We start from the raw sequence: 19958 nt of genomic DNA, 5'->3' as shown, positions 1-19958 counted from the left end.
GGAGAGGATTAGATACACAGCTCAGCAGTCAGTATAACACAGGATAGGATTAGATACACAGCTCAGCACTCAGTATCACACAGGAGAGGATTAGATACACAGCTCAGCAGACAGTATCACACAGGATAGGATTAGATACACGGCTCAGCAGATAGTGTCACACATGATAGAATTAGATACACGGCTCAGCAGACAGTATCACACAGGATAGAATTAGATACACGGCTCAGCAGACAGTATCACACAGGATAGGATTAGATACACAGCTCATCAGACAGTATCACACAGGATAGGATTAGATACACGGCTCAGCAGACAGTATCACACAGGATAGAATTAGATACACGGCTCAGCAGACAGCATCACACAGGATAGGATTAGATACACGGCTCAGCAGACAGCATCACACAGGATAGGATTAGATACACAGCTCAGCAGACAGTATCACACAGGATAGGATTAGATACACTGCTCAGCAGACAGTATCACACAGGATAGGATTAGATACACTGCTCAGCAGACAGTATCACACAGGATAGGATTAGATACACAGCTCAGCAGTCAGTAACACACAGGAGAGGATTAGATACACGGCTCAGCCGACAGTATCACACAGGATAGGATTAGATACACGGCACAGCAGACAGTATCACACAGGATAGGATTGGATACACAGCTCAGCAGACGGTATTACACAGGATAGGATAAGATACACAGCTCAGCAGTCAGTAACACACAGGAGAGGATTAGATACACAGCTCAGCAGTCAGTAACACACAGGAGAGGATTAGATACACAGCTCAGCAGTCAGTATAACACAGGATAGGATTAGATACACAGCTCAGCACTCAGTATCACACAGGAGAAGATTAGATACACAGCTCAGCAGACAGTATCACTCAGGATAGGATTAGATACACGGCTCAGCAGATAGTATCGCACATGATAGAATTAGATACACGGCTCAGCAGACAGTATCACACAGGATAGAATTAGATACACGGCTCAGCAGACAGTATCACACAGGATAGGATTAGATACACGGCTCAGCAGACAGTATCACACAGGATAGGATTAGATACACAGCTCAGCAGACAGTATCACACAGGATAGGATTAGATACACGGCTCAGCAGACAGTATCACACAGGATAGGATTAGATACACGGCTCAGCAGACAGTATCACACAGGAGAGGATTAGATACACAGCTCAGCAGACAGTATCACACAGGATAGGATTAGATACACAGCTCAGCAGACAGTATCACACAGGATAGGATTAGATACACAGCTCAGCAGTCAGTATCACACAGGATAGGATTAGATACACGGCTCAGCAGTCAGTATCACACAGGATAGGATTAGATACACAGCTCAGCAGACAGTATTACACAGGATAGGATTAGATACACAGCTCAGCAGACAGTATCACACAGGAGAGGATTAGATACACAGCTCAGCAGACAGTATCACACAGGATAGGATTAGATACACAGCTCAGCAGTCAGTATCACACAGGATAGGATTAGATACACAGCTCAGCAGACAGTGTCACACAGGATAGGCTTAGATACACAGCTCAGCAGACAGTGTCACACAGGATAGGATTAGATACACAGCTCAGCACTCAGTATCACACAGGAGAGGATTAGATACACAGCTCAGCAGTCAGTATCACACAGGATAGGATTAGATACACAGCTCAGCAGACAGTATCACACAGGATAGGATTAGATACACGGCTCAGCAGACAGTATTACACAGGATAGGATTAGATACACAGCTCAGCAGACAGTATCACACAGGATAGGATTAGATACACAGCTCAGCAGTCAGTATCACACAGGATAGGATTAGATACACGGCTCAGCAGACAGTATCACACAGGAGAGGATTAGATACACAGCTCAGCAGACAGTATCACACAGGATAGGATTAGATACATAGCTCAGCAGTCAGTATCACACAGGATAGGATTAGATACACCGCTCAGCAGACAGCTTCACACAGGATAGGATTAGATACACAGCTCAGCAGTCAGTAACACACAGGAGAGGATTAGATACACGGCTCAGCCGACAGTATCACACAGGATAGGATTAGATACACAGCTCAGCAGTCAGTATCACACAGGATAGGATTAGATACACAGCTCAGCAGACAGTATCACACAGGATAGGATTAGATACACAGCTCAGCAGTCAGTGTCACACAGGATAGGATTAGATACACAGCTCAGCACTCAGTATCACACAGGAGAGGATTAGATACACAGCTCAGCAGACAATATCACACAGGATAGGATTAGATACACGGCTCAGCAGATAGTATCACACATGATAGAATTAGATACACGGCTCAGCAGACAGTATCACACAGGATAGAATTAGATACACGGCTCAGCAGACAGTATCACACAGGATAGGATTAGATACACGGCTCAGCAGACAGCATCACACAGGATAGGATTAGATACACGGCTCAGCAGACAGTATCACACAGGATAGGATTAGATACACAGCTCATCAGACAGTATCACACAGGATAGGATTAGATACACGGCTCAGCAGACAGTATCACACAGGATAGAATTAGATACACGGCTCAGCAGACAGTATCACACAGGATAGGATTAGATACACGGCTCAGCAGACAGCATCACACAGGATAGGATTAGATACACAGCTCAGCAGACAGTATCACACAGGATAGGATTAGATACACAGCTCAGCAAACAGTATCACACAGGATAGGATTAGATACATAGCTCAGCAGACAGTATCACACAGGATAGGATTAGATACACTGCTCAGCAGACAGTATCACACAGGATAGGATTAGATACACTGCTCAGCAGACAGTATCACACAGGATAGGATTAGATACACAGCTCAGCAGTCAGTAACACACAGGAGAGGATTAGATACACGGCTCAGCCGACAGTATCACACAGGATAGGATTAGATACACGGCACAGCAGACAGTATCACACAGGATAGGATTGGATACACAGCTCAGCAGACAGTATCACACAGGAGAGGATTAGATACACAGCTCAGCAGTCAGTAACACACAGGAGAGGATTAGATACACAGCTCAGCAGTCAGTATAACACAGGATAGGATTAGATACACAGCTCAGCACTCAGTATCACACAGGAGAGGATTAGATACACAGCTCAGCAGACAGTATCACTCAGGATAGGATTAGATACACGGCTCAGCAGATAGTATCGCACATGATAGAATTAGATACACGGCTCAGCAGACAGTATCACACAGGATAGAATTAGATACACGGCTCAGCAGACAGTATCACACAGGATAGGATTAGATACACGGCTCAGCAGACAGTATCACACAGGATAGGATTAGATACACAGCTCAGCAGTCAGTATCACACAGGAGAGGATTAGATACACAGCTCAGCAGACAGTATCACACAGGATAGGATTAGATACACAGCTCAGCAGACAGTATCACACAGGAGAGGATTAGATACACAGCTCAGCAGACAGTATCACACAGGATAGGATTAGATACACAGCTCAGCAGTCAGTATCACACAGGATAGGATTAGATACACGGCTCAGCAGATAGTATCACACAGGATAGAATTAGATACACGGCTCAGCAGACAGTATCACACAGGATAGGATTAGATACACGGCTCAGCAGACAGTATCACACAGGATAGGATTAGATACACAGCTCAGCAGTCAGTATCACACAGGAGAGGATTAGATACACAGCTCAGCAGACAGTATCACACAGGAGAGGATTAGATACACAGCTCAGCAGACAGTATCACACAGGATAGGATTAGATACACAGCTCAGCAGTCAGTATCACACAGGATAGGATTAGATACACGGCTCAGCAGTCAGTATCACACAGGATAGGATTAGATACACGGCTCAGCAGACAGTATCACACAGGATAGGATTAGATACACGGCTCAGCAGACAGTATTACACAGGATAGGATTAGATACACAGCTCAGCAGACAGTATCACACAGGATAGGATTAGATACACAGCTCAGCAGTCAGTATCACACAGGATAGGATTAGATACACGGCTCAGCAGATAGTATCACACAGGATAGAATTAGATACACGGCTCAGCAGACAGTATCACACAGGATAGGATTAGATACACGGCTCAGCAGACAGTATCACACAGGATAGGATTAGATACACAGCTCAGCAGTCAGTATCACACAGGAGAGGATTAGATACACAGCTCAGCAGACAGTATCACACAGGAGAGGATTAGATACACAGCTCAGCAGACAGTATCACACAGGATAGGATTAGATACACAGCTCAGCAGTCAGTATCACACAGGATAGGATTAGATACACGGCTCAGCAGTCAGTATCACACAGGATAGGATTAGATACACAGCTCAGCAGACAGTATTACACAGGATAGGATTAGATACACAGCTCAGCAGACAGTATCACACAGGATAGGATTAGATACACAGCTCAGCAGTCAGTATCACACAGGATAGGATTAGATACACGGCTCAGCAGACAGTATCACACAGGAGAGGATTAGATACACAGCTCAGCAGACAGTATCACACAGGATAGGATTAGATACATAGCTCAGCAGTCAGTATCATACAGGATAGGATTAGATACACCGCTCAGCAGACAGCTTCACACAGGATAGGATTAGATACACAGCTCAGCAGACAGTATCACACAGGATAGGATTAGATACACGGCTCAGCAGACAGTATCACACAGGATAGGATTAGATACACTGCTCAGCAGACAGTATCACACAGGATAGGATTAGATACACAGCTCAGCAGACAGTATCACTCAGGATAGGATTAGATACACAGCTCAGCAGACTGTATCACACAGGATAGGATTAGATACACGGCTCAGCAGTCAATATCACACAGGATAGGATTAGATACACAGCTCAGCAGTCGGTATCACACAGGATAAGATTAGATACACAGCTCAGCAGACTGTATCACACAGGATAGGATTAGATACACGGCTCAGCAGTCAATATCACACAGGATAGGATTAGATACACAGCTCAGCAGACAGTATCACACAGGATAGGATTAGATACACGGCTCAGCAGACAGTATCACACAGGATAGGATTAGATACACTGCTCAGCAGACAGTATCACACAGGATAGGATTAGATACACAGCTTAGCAGACAGTATCACTCAGGATAGGATTAGATACACAGCTCAGCAGACAGTATCACACAGGATAGGATTAGATACACAGCTCAGCAGACAGTATCACACAGGATAGGATTAGATACACAGCTCAGCAGACAGTATCACACAGGATAGGATTAGATACACGGCTCAGCAGACAGTATCACACAGGATAGGATTAGATACACGGCTCAGCAGACAGTATCACACAGGATAGGATTAGATACACGGCTCAGCAGTCAATATCACACAGGATAGGATTAGATACACGGCTCAGCAGTCAATATCACACAGGATAGGATTAGATACACGGCTTAGCAGACAGTATCACACAGGATAGGATTAGATACACAGCTCAGCACTCAGTATCACACAGGATAGGATTAGATACACGGCTCAGCAGTCAGTATTACACAGGATAGGATTAGATACACAGCTCAGCAGACAGTATCACACAGGATAGGATTAGATACACAGCTCAGCAGACAGTATCACACAGGATAGGATTAGATACACGGCTCAGCAGTCGGTATCACACAGGATAGGATTAGATACACGGCTCAGCAGACAGTATCACACAGGATAGGATTAGATACACAGCTCAGCAGTCAATATCACACAGGATAGGATTAGATACACGGCTTAGCAGACAGTATCACACAGGATAGGATTAGATACACAGCTCAGCACTCAGTATCACACAGGATAGGATTAGATACACGGCTCAGCAGTCAGTATTACACAGGATAGGATTAGATACACGGCTCAGCAGACAGTATCACACAGGATAGGATTAGATACACAGCTCAGCAGACAGTATCACACAGGATAGGATTAGATACACAGCTCAGCAGACAGTATCACACAGGATAGGATTAGATACACGGCTCAGCAGACAGTATCACACAGGATAGGATTAGATACACGGCTCAGCAGTCAATATCACACAGGATAGGATTAGATACACGGCTCAGCAGTCAATATCACACAGGATAGGATTAGATACACGGCTTAGCAGACAGTATCACACAGGATAGGATTAGATACACAGCTCAGCACTCAGTATCACACAGGATAGGATTAGATACACAGCTCAGCAGACAGTATCACACAGGATAGGATTAGATACACGGCTTAGCAGACAGTATCACACAGGATAGGATTAGATACACGGCTCAGCAGTCAATATCACACAGGATAGGATTAGATACACGGCTCAGCAGTCAATATCACACAGGATAGGATTAGATACACGGCTTAGCAGACAGTATCACACAGGATAGGATTAGATACACGGCTCAGCACTCAGTATCACACAGGATAGGATTAGATACACAGCTCAGCAGACAGTATCACACAGGATAGGATTAGATACACGGCTTAGCAGACAGTATCACACAGGATAGGATTAGATACACGGCTCAGCACTCAGTATCACACAGGATAGGATTAGATACACAGCTCAGCAGTCAGTATTACACAGGATAGGATTGGATACACGGCTCAGCAGACAGTATCACACAGAATTAGATACAGGGCTGGGGAGTGTTATCTTCGGTGATCTGGTACAGCAGGGCTGATTACACCAGGTGTCAGGATGTATAACTGTAGGGGGCGGAGCTCTCTCGGTGCAGCCAGGTGTCTTGTTGCTATTGGGGGCGGGGCCTGCAGGTAACAATACCCAGGTGACCAGGAAGTAGCAGCTACCTGCCCTGTATGGGGAGACGCTGGAGAAATGGAGCCTGATGTGGCGGTGCTGCTCATAGGGTAGGCACATAATACAGGGGAACTGCAGGTCCCAGCAATACCTGGTACCAGTGGTGAGTGCAGGTGGTTATCTGCAGGTTGGGGGGTGTAACATTGATCTGCGGGGTCCCTCATGGTCACATATACAGTGGCACTATCCTGGCAGGCGCTGATAGCGGTATATTGGCGTGTAGCGGTTGTGGCGCACTTCTTCGGCTGAGGACAGACCTGTGCGCTAATCGCTGCGTTTTTATGGAAAGTTTAGATGAAATTTATAAAAACTGTGAAACTGCTGCAATTTGTGCAATTCAGCCACAAATCGATAACCGCTACGTGTGAATGTAGTGTGCAGGGGGAACTGTAGACCGCTGCAGCCGCCTGCCAGGATATGTGCACCATCCAGGCCCGAAAATAGGAGCACTGAGGGCCCCTCAGCCTGTACCCCAGAAACAACCCCAGGAGTGGACAGAAAGACCCTGCTGCAGTGTCAGACCGTGGACAGAGCGCCATTATTTGTTAATTGTATGACAGCGTCATTTGGCCATGGTATAGTGTAGTCATTGTACGGCGCTATTATTTAGGGCACTGTGCGGTGATACTGTTCACAATGTTGGCTGGTACTGTTTCATAACTGTCAGCTGGACATTGTTGGCTGGACAGTGGTATGGTGGTACTATATACATCTTACAACGGACTTTTTGAGGCCTTGTATGGTTGTACTATTTACATTGTAGGGCGGTATTACTTGGGCACCGTATAGTTGTACTATTCACAGAATTGTATTATTTGGGCACCGTATGGTTGTACTATTTACATTGTAGTGTGGTATTATTTGGGCACTGTATGGTTGTACTATTTACATTGTAGTGTGGTATTATATGGGCACTCTATGGTTGTACTACTTACATTGTAGGGTGGTGTTATTTGGGCACAGTATGGTTGTGCCATTTACATTGTAGTGTGGTGTTATTTGGGCACCGTATGGTTGTGCCATTTACATTGTAGTGTGGTGTTATTTGGGCACCGTATGGTTGTACTATTTACATTGTATTGTGGTATTATTTGGGCACCGTATGGTTGTACTATTTACATTGTATTGTGGTATTATTTGGGCACTGTATGGTTGTACTATTTACATTGTAGGGTGGCGTTATTTGGGCACCGTATGGTTGTACTATTCACATTGTATGGTAGTATTATGTTGGTGATATATGGTGGTACTATTTTGTTATGGTATTGTGATCCAAGAAGTATTGTTTCTCCTTGCGGAGAGTGACATGTTAAGCATGTCGAGATGAGGAGACTTAAAGCCGCAGTGCTCATTGGGCACGACTATTAACCTAGATGCATTAATTTATTGCCCTGTATCATACTGTAGCAATGTTGTGCCCATAACCCTGCTTGGTGATGGTGGGCACCAGTGTATAGTGCAGCTTTATGTCTGTGGATACTGTGGGGATCCTGTGTAATTCTTGTATTTGATTCCTGGAGGGCCAGTGTTGTAGTTGGGGCCAGGGCCGGTGTGTGGAGCGGGCAGAGGTGGCGTTACTGGTGGCACGCCTGTAGTGAGGAGACATGGGAGGGACAGACGAGGATTAGTGTGTTTTGTTCTCACGTTCTGGCGGCTCTCATCATGAGGACAGGTCACACGCGTTATTGGCGGCAGAGAGCACGGCGGACGGACAGGTAAAGCTGCACCAGGCGTCTGTAGCTTTCATTTTTTAACCTTGGCTCCTCATTGGTCTCCTGTCCTGCCAATTTGGGCCAGGTGAAACGAGGTGTCCTCTGGTGATGTTCTGCTACAGATGTGTCTGTAACTTTTTAACAAAATATATATATATCTTTTTTAAAGATCTCTGCTTGCTGCCAGTGAATGAAAACATGCGTAAACTTCCAGATGTTATACGCTTGCCAAGGCCTATAAGTTCTTATGGCTGAGGGTTTGTTACAATGTATCCAGGCCAGATAATCCTTTGTGAGTAATTAGACTCCAGACTGATTCAGTTAACATTTAAAGGGGAAGTGCTCATTTATGGGACTTTCTGTCTTTCAGGGAAATGATGAAAGCATCATCAGATTGTGTTGGCTCCCAGACGTTATATTACACACCATGGGGGGAGGGATACAGACCACTGGTTTTATGGTGGGCTATTATTACAGACCACTGGTCTGCAACCTGTGAACTGCTGGGCATGCTGGGAGTGGTAGTATACATTTCCAGCCTTGTATTCTTTCATAATGATTGTCCGGCAGTGTCTCACTCAGTGATCAATAATGGCAAATCAGAGGAGTAGTGATGACAGCGGGGTTGGTTCTTCACTATAGGGGAGCATCACAGCTAACCACGTGACTAGTTCGGAGGATGTCAAATCTCCAATTTGTCAGCACCATGTTCTAGAGCAGGAGAAGCCGAAAAGACTGATCTATAGGTTTGTGGGAAAAGGTTCATTATAACTTGTCTTATACACTGAAATAAGTCTGTGCTTAGGAGTCCAGTGGGCGGGCCTAACTGAAGGTTGACGCCCATTACCAGCCCACTGGACTTCTAGGAACAGAATTATTTATATTAATAAAATGCTTGTTATATAAAATCTTTTCCCATGAACCCATATATAAATCTGCTCAGCTCATCCTGCTCTATCCCTTGGTACCCACAGATTGTATGGCATGTCCAGGCTGATAAAATCCCTTTTAATTGAGATAGTTGTATGGATATCCCCTACACTCTGTATAGGAGTCCTGTGTACTCTGAGGTCCACCTGTATCTCCCACCTGTTAATCTTTCACTGAGATCCTGGGGGTTAATTACCCGGTGGGCCCTCAGGGTGATTAGTCTCTTGGGCATTATTCCTGCTGTTCTGCTCTGGTGGCCACACAGGATAATGTCACTGAGGGTTGTGTTACACAGGGTCACTATTAGGGGGGTCGGTCTCAGGACTTGCAGTAATTACACCGCCCCCTCCCACCTCAGTATCCCACAGCTTTAATTATGGCTTACTGGTGCGAGCAGAGAATAGAGGGCCTAAGCCCAGCCTATATATCATTGCTGAACAAAGGGAGACCCCTGACTCACTGACCGCAACCTATAAAGACCAGCCATCCCTGAATACTGTGGGGATTAGACTTGTGAGACCATAGTTTTGTTAGAACTATATGGCGGTATTATGAGGGCCCTTCCCATCTCCACACTTAATAAGCCATCACTTTATGATGTTACCCAGATGTACAGGGAACTGCAGCCAGCCCTATTCATTAGCAGTATTCTTTGGGCGGGACAGAGTAGTATAATCTTGGCATTATATGGCGGTATTATGTGGGCTGCATGTACTGTGATAGTATAATCGTGACACTATAGGGCAGAATTATGTGCGCTATATAAAGTAGTATAATCTTGGAACCATGTGGCAGTTTTATGCTCTGTATACTATAATCTTAGCACTATAAGGCTACTTTCACACTAGCGTTTTTTGCAATACGTCGCAATGCGTCGTTTATGGGAAAAAATGCATCCTGCAAAGTTGTTTGCAGGATGCGTTTTTGCCCCATAGATTAACATTAGCGACGCATTGCGATGCATTGACACACGTCGTGCGACGGTTGCGCCGTGTTGTGGCGGACCGCCGGGAGCAAAAAACGGAACTCTGCCCCCACCTCCCCGCACCTCTCAATGGGGCAGCGGATGCGCAGGAAAAATGCATCTGCTGCCCCCGTTATGTGGCGCATTCACTGCTAGCGTCGGTAACCTCGGCCCGACGCACTGCGACGGGCTGAGCCCGACGCTAGTGTGAAAGTAGCCTAAGGCAGTGTTATGTGACCTGTATACAGTAGTATTATTGTGACACTTTATGGCAGTATTATGTGGCCTGTAGTATAGTATAATCTCAGCACTATAGAGCAGTATTATATGAACTTTATATACAGTAGTATAATCTTTACAATATATCGTAGTATTATATGGCCTGTATTTAGTATGGTTTTGGGACTATAACACAGTATTATGTGGCCTGTGTACAGTAGTATAATCTTGGCACTATAGAGCAGTATTATATGAACTTTATATACAGTAGTATAATCTTTACAATATATCGTAGTATTATATGGCCTGTATATAGTATATTTTTGGGACTATAAGACAGTATTATGTGGCCTGTATGCAGTAGTATAATCTTGGCACTATATGGCAGTGTTATGTGGGCTGTTTTTGATAATCACAATTGCACTGTATGTAACATTTTTATCCATCAATATGATGGACCCCACAGTGAACCTGACAAATCGTGTCATAAGTGCCTGGCTGTCGGATCTGACACTGTGTCATGGTTTCATCCATCATGTGGGACAATGGATTGTTATGGGAAGCGGTGATGTCTCCGATTTCTTTGGCTTTATTGGTTGCAGTTCTCACTGTGGTATCCCTTAGATGACGGGAGACAATAGCGGTACGTGTGATTTTTTTTTATTGTATCCTGATGTCTGATAAATGGGTAACTGCTCCACCAGACCAATGATGAGCCAAGTACACACTGGTACAGCCTGCCCCCCGGTGGCCACTGCAAGTAATGATCAGGCAATGTCCTGATGTAGCGGTTTCCTAAGGAGATGATCTGGACCTCTTCTTCTGTAATCTGGTATCTGAGCTGTATAACGTCCCCAGCATTTCACAGTACAGATACTTATAATGTACTTGCTGCATTTGTTGGACCATGACATTTAGGGATGCTAACAAATAATCACTGCTTCCCTGGTTGCCAGGAAAATAAATAAAGGGGCTTCTGCTCCTGTGCAAATGGCATATGGGGGGCACTGTTAAGAGACTTTTTATAGTGGTGTGATAATACAGGCTGCATAGCCTACGCTGGGCTGTTCTGTAATGCAGTGATAAGCTCCTCCCCTCTGGACTGTTGTGCAGCCGCGAGCTCCTCCCCTCTTATAAATAAATAATCTTTATTTTTATATAGCGCTAACATATTCCGCAGCGCTTTACAGTTTTGCACACATTATCATCACTGTCCCTGATGGGGCTCACAATCTAAAATCCCTATCAGTATGTCTTTGGAATGTGGGAGGAAACCGGAGAACCCGGAGGAAACCCACGCAAACACAGGGAGAACATACAAACTATTTGCAGATGTTGTCCTTGGTGGGGTTTGAACTCAGGACTACAGCGCTGCAAGGCTGCAGTGCTAACCACTGCGCCACCGTGCTGCCCGATGAGCTTATGAGCTGGTATGATTGGCTGCCGGTCAGTATAATGTTTTTTTTTTTTTTCTGAATTTTCCTCTATTAACATCTTCTTCTTTTCAGGTGAAGCCGTGCAGATGTCCCGGTGGTGCAGACGAGACGCGGCCCCTTCTATGGACATTATACGTCGACCTCCTGCAGAATGCAGTCTGTGACCATCTTCAGTAACCAGAGGTGTGTGTGTATAAGTAGTCACAGCCCCGCCCCCGCTGATGACATCACGCAGAAGGGGTGTGGCTGATGTTACCCAGTGTAATTCCTGCTATTTTCCTCCCAGCCTCTGGCGTGTGCAGGATGAATGACCCTGAGGTGTTTGGTGCTGGGCCCTGCATGGTGCGGGGCCACAAGCAGCGCTGCATGTCTGCTCTGGAGCCTCGTGTCCCAAGCGACCTGGAACTGCAGGAACTCCAGGAGGAGCAGGACCGGTTCCTGGGGGTCCCAATGAGACGATACAGCCCCATGAGGTGCTCGGCCCATGTCCGGGACTCCTTCCGAAGACACAGCTGGGAGCCGGGGAAGCGGCTGCAGGAGGAGGAGGCACAATATGACAGGTACCCGGCTCCGGCCACTTCCCTGGGGGCGACAACCCTGTAATGACCTATAAAGTACAGGCGGCACAGAGTAGTACTCCTCTCCTGACACTAGGGGCCGTGACCCTGAGAAAGTCACCCGTATCTTCCGTCTGCTCGCACTTCTGCAAACACGACTTCTGGAGGAAACGGGCAAGATGGAAGATAGCCGTCACTTCACCCGCTGGGCCAGGTCGCTGATCGCTGCACAGGCCTGCAGCCAGTCCTCCGAGTGGTACGTGGGGCGGAGGGTCCCCAGGCCATCAGTATAGGGGCCGCAGACCCTCTTTCACTTCTTGATAGGAGGAAGCTGGTGGTTTAGTCTGAGATGAGAAGAAATAAGTTGTCTTGTATTTCCTTCCTATGACTGAGGCTCTACGCTCCACTCAACATCACTACTTTCCCATCATCCTCCCACACCTCATCATCACTGTTATCTAATTACAGCCTCAGTTTTAATGGCCTAGACCCTGAGGAGATGGAGGAGAACTTGGACTACAACCGAGACCCCCGCCGGACCCCTATCATTCGCAGTACCGATGAGCTGGAGTCTCTGCTGTCGATTCGAGGCGAAGACGCGGAGGTGACACAAGAGGTAAAAATGAGTGATCCGCAATAGCCAATCACATTCTGACTTTAATCAGATACAATCCAGAGCTGCATTCACAATCCTGAGGGCTTCAGAGCTGAAATCTCCCAGCATTTTCCAGCTTGTTCTGCTTCTCCATTGAGCCCATTGATTTGCATTTTGACATCTTTATGCCCGCGGCTCTGTTATGGAGATGATAGAGGAATCGCCACAAGTGACTAGCAGAATTGTGATTTCTGCTCTGAATGTGATTTCATTACGAGACAAGCTAAAGGTCCTGGGTACTAATAACAGTGGTTGCCCCATTGAGGCGTTACCAATCCCATGGTATTCCATTAATAAGACCAAGTGCCCCAAGAAATCCCTGTCTCATAAGACCCACGTTGTGACACTGCTGGAGGGCTGATAATATGCCTCTCACTGTTAGAGGGTCTACTGTCCGCTAATGTTCCCTTTCCCTGATCCTACAGGAACACGCCAAGAGGCTCCAGGAATACCTGGCGCATGTCTACCGCTACAGCCCCTTGTCCAAGTCCGTGTCCATGACGGGAATCGACGGTGAGCAGGACACGAGGAGGGTACCGTAGGTCTGGTGGGTGGGATGTCACATGATATGGTGAGATGACCGGCAGGGTCCCCCATGTATTAATATCCCGCACCCCCTCAGCGTTTCGCTTTTCTCTCACATCCAGAAACACATAATTACACCCTTCTATAAATAGTACTGTTAGCTGCCATGGAAAGTACCAGGATTTTTCCTCGTTGCCATTTACAGTCATTGTCCAGCGCCACCTAGGGAGTGCCCCCAATATTACCCACAATGAACTGCATGCACTGTGGACCCCGATAATCACCCACTTTTGTCTGGATTTGTTTGGCAGAAGCAGTGTGCAGCCCTAGGTGTAATTCTCACAGAGTCCACTAGGGGGGGAGACGATCCCACAAATGGTTCATAGTCTTTGCCCCTGAGATAATAATGAAGTACAGTAACCTCACATGATAGTGGCGCTATAATAGTGTATCCCATCATAGGCTTAGATACACCAACTCAGCAGACAGTAGCACACGATTGGATTAGATACGAAGGCTGTATGGCAGTACATATGTGCACATCTCCAGTGGATGTTTTTTTTATCTCTGGATAATCCTTGGATATTAGTGATGTTTAGCTTTGGTCTCAGGTGTGAAATGTCTCAGATTTACCCTTTAAAGTTCCGATTTCAGATGAGTAAGTGCCTAAAATCTGGGATTTGGTCTCTTCACAGATGTGGTCCTGTATTCACACGGAAATCACTTGGGAAATGGGTAAGTGAAAAGCAATCCTCTTACACACCTGTATCAGATCTGGGAGTATCACCTTCGTAGAAAAGTGAAAATGGCCTTTCTATTTAAAATTAGGGTTCATTCATCGTTCATTGTAACATACAGTACATGGCCAAATACTATGGATGACCCCTGCACAAACATGAAGTAATATACAACTACTACACTATAGCTACTATAATACTGCCCCTATGTACTAGAATATAACTACTATAATACTGCTCCTATGTACAAAAATATAACTACTATAATACTGCTCCTATGTACAAGAATATAACTACTATAGTACTGCTCCTATGTACAAGAATATAACTACTATAATACTGCCCCTATGTACAAGAATATAACTACTATAATACTGCCCCTATGTACAAGAATATAACTACTATAATACTGTCCCTATGTACAAGAATATAACTACTATAATACTGCCCCCTATGTATAAGAATATAACTACTATAATACTGCTTCTATGTGCAAGAATATAACTACTATAATACTGCCCCTATGTACAAGAATATAACTACTATAATACTGCCCCCTATGTACAAAAATATAACTACTATAATACTGCCCCCTATGTATAAGAATATAAATACTATAATACTGCTTCTATGTGCAAGAATAACTACTATAATACTGCCCCTATGTACAAGAATATAACTACTATAATACTGCCCCCTATGTACAAGAATATAAATACTATAATACTGCCCCCTATGTACAAGAATATAACTAATAATCTCGCAAAGGGTTGATAACCACTCAAATAAAAAAAAAAAAAGAAAGAAAAGAAAAAAATGGGTGCCCAAAATATTATTTAGAATAGCAAAAGGGAAACCTAAAACATAACATTTATTTTAAACCGCTTAAAAATAGAACGACACAACACTCAAAGACAAACATGTACATTAATCAACAATTAATCGGAGAGTATTCTGATAAGTCCGGAGGCAAGTAATCACTGCACAACCCTCATGGTTTCAAGAAAAAGACAACCGTTTCGGTTAAGCAAGAGAACTAAATACGTATAGCCACAAAAATAAACGCTACTGTCCGAAAAGGAAAAACAACATCTATAAGGTGATAAATCAGTACCACTGATGATCACCAGTACCATGTTGGAAATGAAAGGAGACACATAAAAATTGGAACGATCTCACCCAATTATGACGATGCCGCACACTGAAATGTGTCTCCCACATCTAGATAAGTGATCCATTGGATTCTTGGATACAAGAACTAATATAGAACGACTATAATACTGAATATGTTACATGTCCGACACAATCTGTGTCTTCATTAGTACTTGGCTCAGATGTCTGACCATGTGCCTGAACTTTCCAAATGTATCTTCTGTAGTGTCAACCATGTTGGGGTGATTCCTTTCCATATAACAATGGTGACCGTTCTTGTGTTTACAGACTGAGTGCTGTCAGCTGCGGGGAGTTTGACAACTTGGACACTGATGAGAAGGAGAACAGTAACAAGGAGGAATCGCGATTTGAGCGGACCCTTAGTTTCATCAGGAAGATTTCAGGAGGGAAAAGCAAGGTAGGAAAAGCCATATTATTATTGTTTATTATAGCGCCATTTATTCCATGGCGCTTTACATGTGAGGAGGGGTATACATAATAAAAACAAGTACAATAATCTTAAACAATACAAGTCATAACTGGTACAGGAGGAGTGAGGACCCTGCCCGCGAGGGCTCACAATCTACAAGGGATGGGTGAGGATACAGTAGGTGAGGATAGAGCTGGTCATGCAGCGGTTTGGTCGATCGGTGGTTACTGCAGGTTGTAGGCTTGTCGGAAGAGGTAGGTCTTCAGGTTCTTTTTGAAGGTTTCGATGGTAGATATTAAAACTGGTCTTATAGGGTCCTCATTCGCCAAGAACCGGAGACACTTGAAGGTACAGGACAATTACTCCACTGCTCGAAGTGTCGCCACACTGTCATTATTGCAGTGTTCCCCTTTAATGTTGCATACATTGGGGGAGGCCCAGTCTGCAGGGTGTACACACAGGAGGTCGCAGTGTGGTGGTCCGGCCTGCTTGTGGTGGCTCCCTCTTTTTTTTTTTTTTTTTCCATTCAGAGGTATTGAGGGAGAGTTGCATCAGCCACTACGCATAGATGTGGCATTTCCTGCCAGAGCAGAAGTGAGGCTGAGGCCAGAGCAAGACTCATGACTCACTGCGCGCCCCACAACTACCACGGCCCGGGGTCTACAAATGTTATTCTACGGGGACTGTAAGAACATGTAAGGAGATATATATTAATAGGTCAGTGGTGTAATAATCTGCAGGATACATCACTATGTATCTGTCAGGAGGTGGAGGAGCGATGTTCTGCAGAGAGGTCAGTGGTGTAATAATCTGCAGGATATATCACTATGTATCTGTCAGGAGGTGGAGGAGCGATGTTCTGCAGAGAGGTCAGTGGTGTAATAATCTGCAGGATATATCACTATGTATCTGTCAGGAGGTGGAGGAGCGATGTTCTGCAGAGAGGTCAGTGGTGCAATAATCTGCAGGATATATCACTATGTATCTGTCAGGAGGTGGAGGAGCGATGTTCTGCAGAGAGGTCAGTGGTGTAATAATCTGCAGGATATATCACTATGTATCTGTCAGGAGGTGGAGGAGCGATGTTCTGCAGAGAGGTCAGTGGTGCAATAATCTGCAGGATATATCACTATGTATCTGTCAGGAGGTGGAGGAGCGATGTTCTGCAGAGAGGTCAGTGGTGTAATAATCTGTAGGATATATCACTATGTATCTGTCAGGAGGTGGAGGAGCGATGTTCTGCAGAGAGGTCAGTGGTGCAATAATCTGCAGGATATATCACTATGTATCTGTCAGGAGGTGGAGGAGCGATGTTCTGCAGAGAGGTCAGTGGTGCAATAATCTGCAGGATATATCACTATGTATCTGTCAGGAGGTGGAGGAGTGATGTTCTGCAGAGAGGTCAGTGGTGCAATAATCTGCAGGATATATCACTATGTATCTGTCAGGAGGTGGAGGAGTGATGTTCTGCAGAGAGGTCAGTGGTGTAATCTGCAGGATATATCACTGTGTATCTGTCAGGAGGTGGAGGAGCGATGTTCTGCAGAGAGGTCAGTGGTGTAATAATCTGCAGGATACATCACTATGTATCTGTCAGGAGGTGGAGGAGCGATGTTCTGCAGAGAGGTCAGTGGTGTAATAATCTGCAGGATATATCACTATGTATCTGTCAGGAGGTGGAGGAGCGATGTTCTGCAGAGAGGTCAGTGGTGCAATAATCTGCAGGATATATCACTATGTATCTGTCAGGAGGTGGAGGAGCGATGTTCTGCAGAGAGGTCAGTGGTGTAATAATCTGCAGGATATATCACTATGTATCTGTCAGGAGGTGGAGGAGCGATGTTCTGCAGAGAGGTCAGTGGTGCAATAATCTGCAGGATATATCACTATGTATCTGTCAGGAGGTGGAGGAGCGATGTTCTGCAGAGAGGTCAGTGGTGTAATAATCTGTAGGATATATCACTATGTATCTGTCAGGAGGTGGAGGAGCGATGTTCTGCAGAGAGGTCAGTGGTGCAATAATCTGCAGGATATATCACTATGTATCTGTCAGGAGGTGGAGGAGCGATGTTCTGCAGAGAGGTCAGTGGTGCAATAATCTGCAGGATATATCACTATGTATCTGTCAGGAGGTGGAGGAGTGATGTTCTGCAGAGAGGTCAGTGGTGCAATAATCTGCAGGATATATCACTATGTATCTGTCAGGAGGTGGAGGAGTGATGTTCTGCAGAGAGGTCAGTGGTGTAATCTGCAGGATATATCACTGTGTATCTGTCAGGAGGTGGAGGAGCGATGTTCTGCAGAGAGGTCAGTGGTGTAATAATCTGCAGGATACATCACTATGTATCTGTCAGGAGGTGGAGGAGCGATGTTCTGCAGAGAGGTCAGTGGTGTAATAATCTGCAGGATATATCACTATGTATCTGTCAGGAGGTGGAGGAGCGATGTTCTGCAGAGAGGTCAGTGGTGTAATAATCTGCAGGATATATCACTATGTATCTGTCAGGAGGTGGAGGAGCGATGTTCTGCAGAGAGGTCAGTGGTGCAATAATCTGCAGGATATATCACTATGTATCTGTCAGGAGGTGGAGGAGCGATGTTCTGCAGAGAGGTCAGTGGTGTAATAATCTGCAGGATATATCACTATGTATCTGTCAGGAGGTGGAGGAGCGATGTTCTGCAGAGAGGTCAGTGGTGCAATAATCTGCAGGATATATCACTATGTATCTGTCAGGAGGTGGAGGAGCGATGTTCTGCAGAGAGGTCAGTGGTGTAATAATCTGTAGGATATATCACTATGTATCTGTCAGGAGGTGGAGGAGCGATGTTCTGCAGAGAGGTCAGTGGTGCAATAATCTGCAGGATATATCACTATGTATCTGTCAGGAGGTGGAGGAGCGATGTTCTGCAGAGAGGTCAGTGGTGTAATAATCTGCAGGATATATCACTATGTATCTGTCAGGAGGTGGAGGAGCGATGTTCTGCAGAGAGGTCAGTGGTGCAATAATCTGCAGGATATATCACTATGTATCTGTCAGGAGGTGGAGGAGCGATGTTCTGCAGAGAGGTCAGTGGTGCAATAATCTGCAGGATATATCACTATGTATCTGTCAGGAGGTGGAGGAGCGATGTTCTGCAGAGAGGTCAGTGGTGCAATAATCTGCAGGATATATCACTATGTATCTGTCAGGAGGTGGAGGAGTGATGTTCTGCAGAGAGGTCAGTGGTGCAATAATCTGCAGGATATATCACTATGTATCTGTCAGGAGGTGGAGGAGCGATGTTCTGCAGTGAGGTCAGTGGTGTAATAATCTGCAGGATATATCACTATATATCTGTCAGGAGGTGGAGGAGCGATGTTCTGCAGACAGGTCAGTGGTGTAATAATCTGCAGGATATATCACTATGTATCTGTCAGGAGGTGGAGGAGCGATGTTCTGCAGAGAGGTCAGTGGTGCAATAATCTGCAGAATATATCACTTTCTTTCTGTCAGGAGGTGGAGGAGCGATGTTCTGCAGAGAGGTCAGTGGTGTAATAATCTGCAGGATATATCACTATGTATCTGTCAGGAGGTGGAGGAGCGATGTTCTGCAGAGAGGTCAGTGGTGTAATAATCTGCAGGATATATCACTATGTATCTGTCAGGAGGTGGAGGAGCGATGTTCTGCAGAGAGGTCAGTGGTGTAATAATCTGCAGGATATATCACTATGTATCTGTCAGG

General features: G+C 45.3%; 1 protein-coding gene across 3 annotated transcripts in view; it reads left to right on the top strand.

Annotated features, from left to right (window-relative positions):
• Positions 1-19958, top strand: part of ARHGEF2 (Rho/Rac guanine nucleotide exchange factor 2) — a 163877-nt gene that overhangs the window by 34555 nt on the left and 109364 nt on the right. Inside the window, exons 1-7 of one of the 3 annotated variants that reach the window (XM_069728795.1) lie at positions 6898-6968; positions 12252-12362; positions 12466-12739; positions 13205-13352; positions 13817-13904; positions 14612-14651; positions 16094-16223. In XM_069728795.1, the coding sequence (XP_069584896.1) occupies positions 12483-12739; positions 13205-13352; positions 13817-13904; positions 14612-14651; positions 16094-16223 (663 nt within the window). In that variant the 5' untranslated portion in view covers positions 6898-6968; positions 12252-12362; positions 12466-12482. Of the gene's footprint in view, positions 1-6897; positions 6969-12251; positions 12363-12465; positions 12740-12900; positions 12993-13204; positions 13353-13816; positions 13905-14611; positions 14652-16093; positions 16224-19958 lie in introns of those variants that run through there. The other 2 variants (XM_069728796.1, XM_069728797.1) reach the window with 2 other exon arrangements.

Source organism: Ranitomeya imitator, chromosome 1 (assembly GCF_032444005.1).
Source record: "Ranitomeya imitator isolate aRanImi1 chromosome 1, aRanImi1.pri, whole genome shotgun sequence".
NCBI classification, from domain to species: Eukaryota; Metazoa; Chordata; class Amphibia; order Anura; family Dendrobatidae; genus Ranitomeya; species Ranitomeya imitator.
The sequence above is the reverse complement of the archived record's forward strand: the minus strand, read 5'-3'. Positions and strand labels throughout refer to the sequence as shown.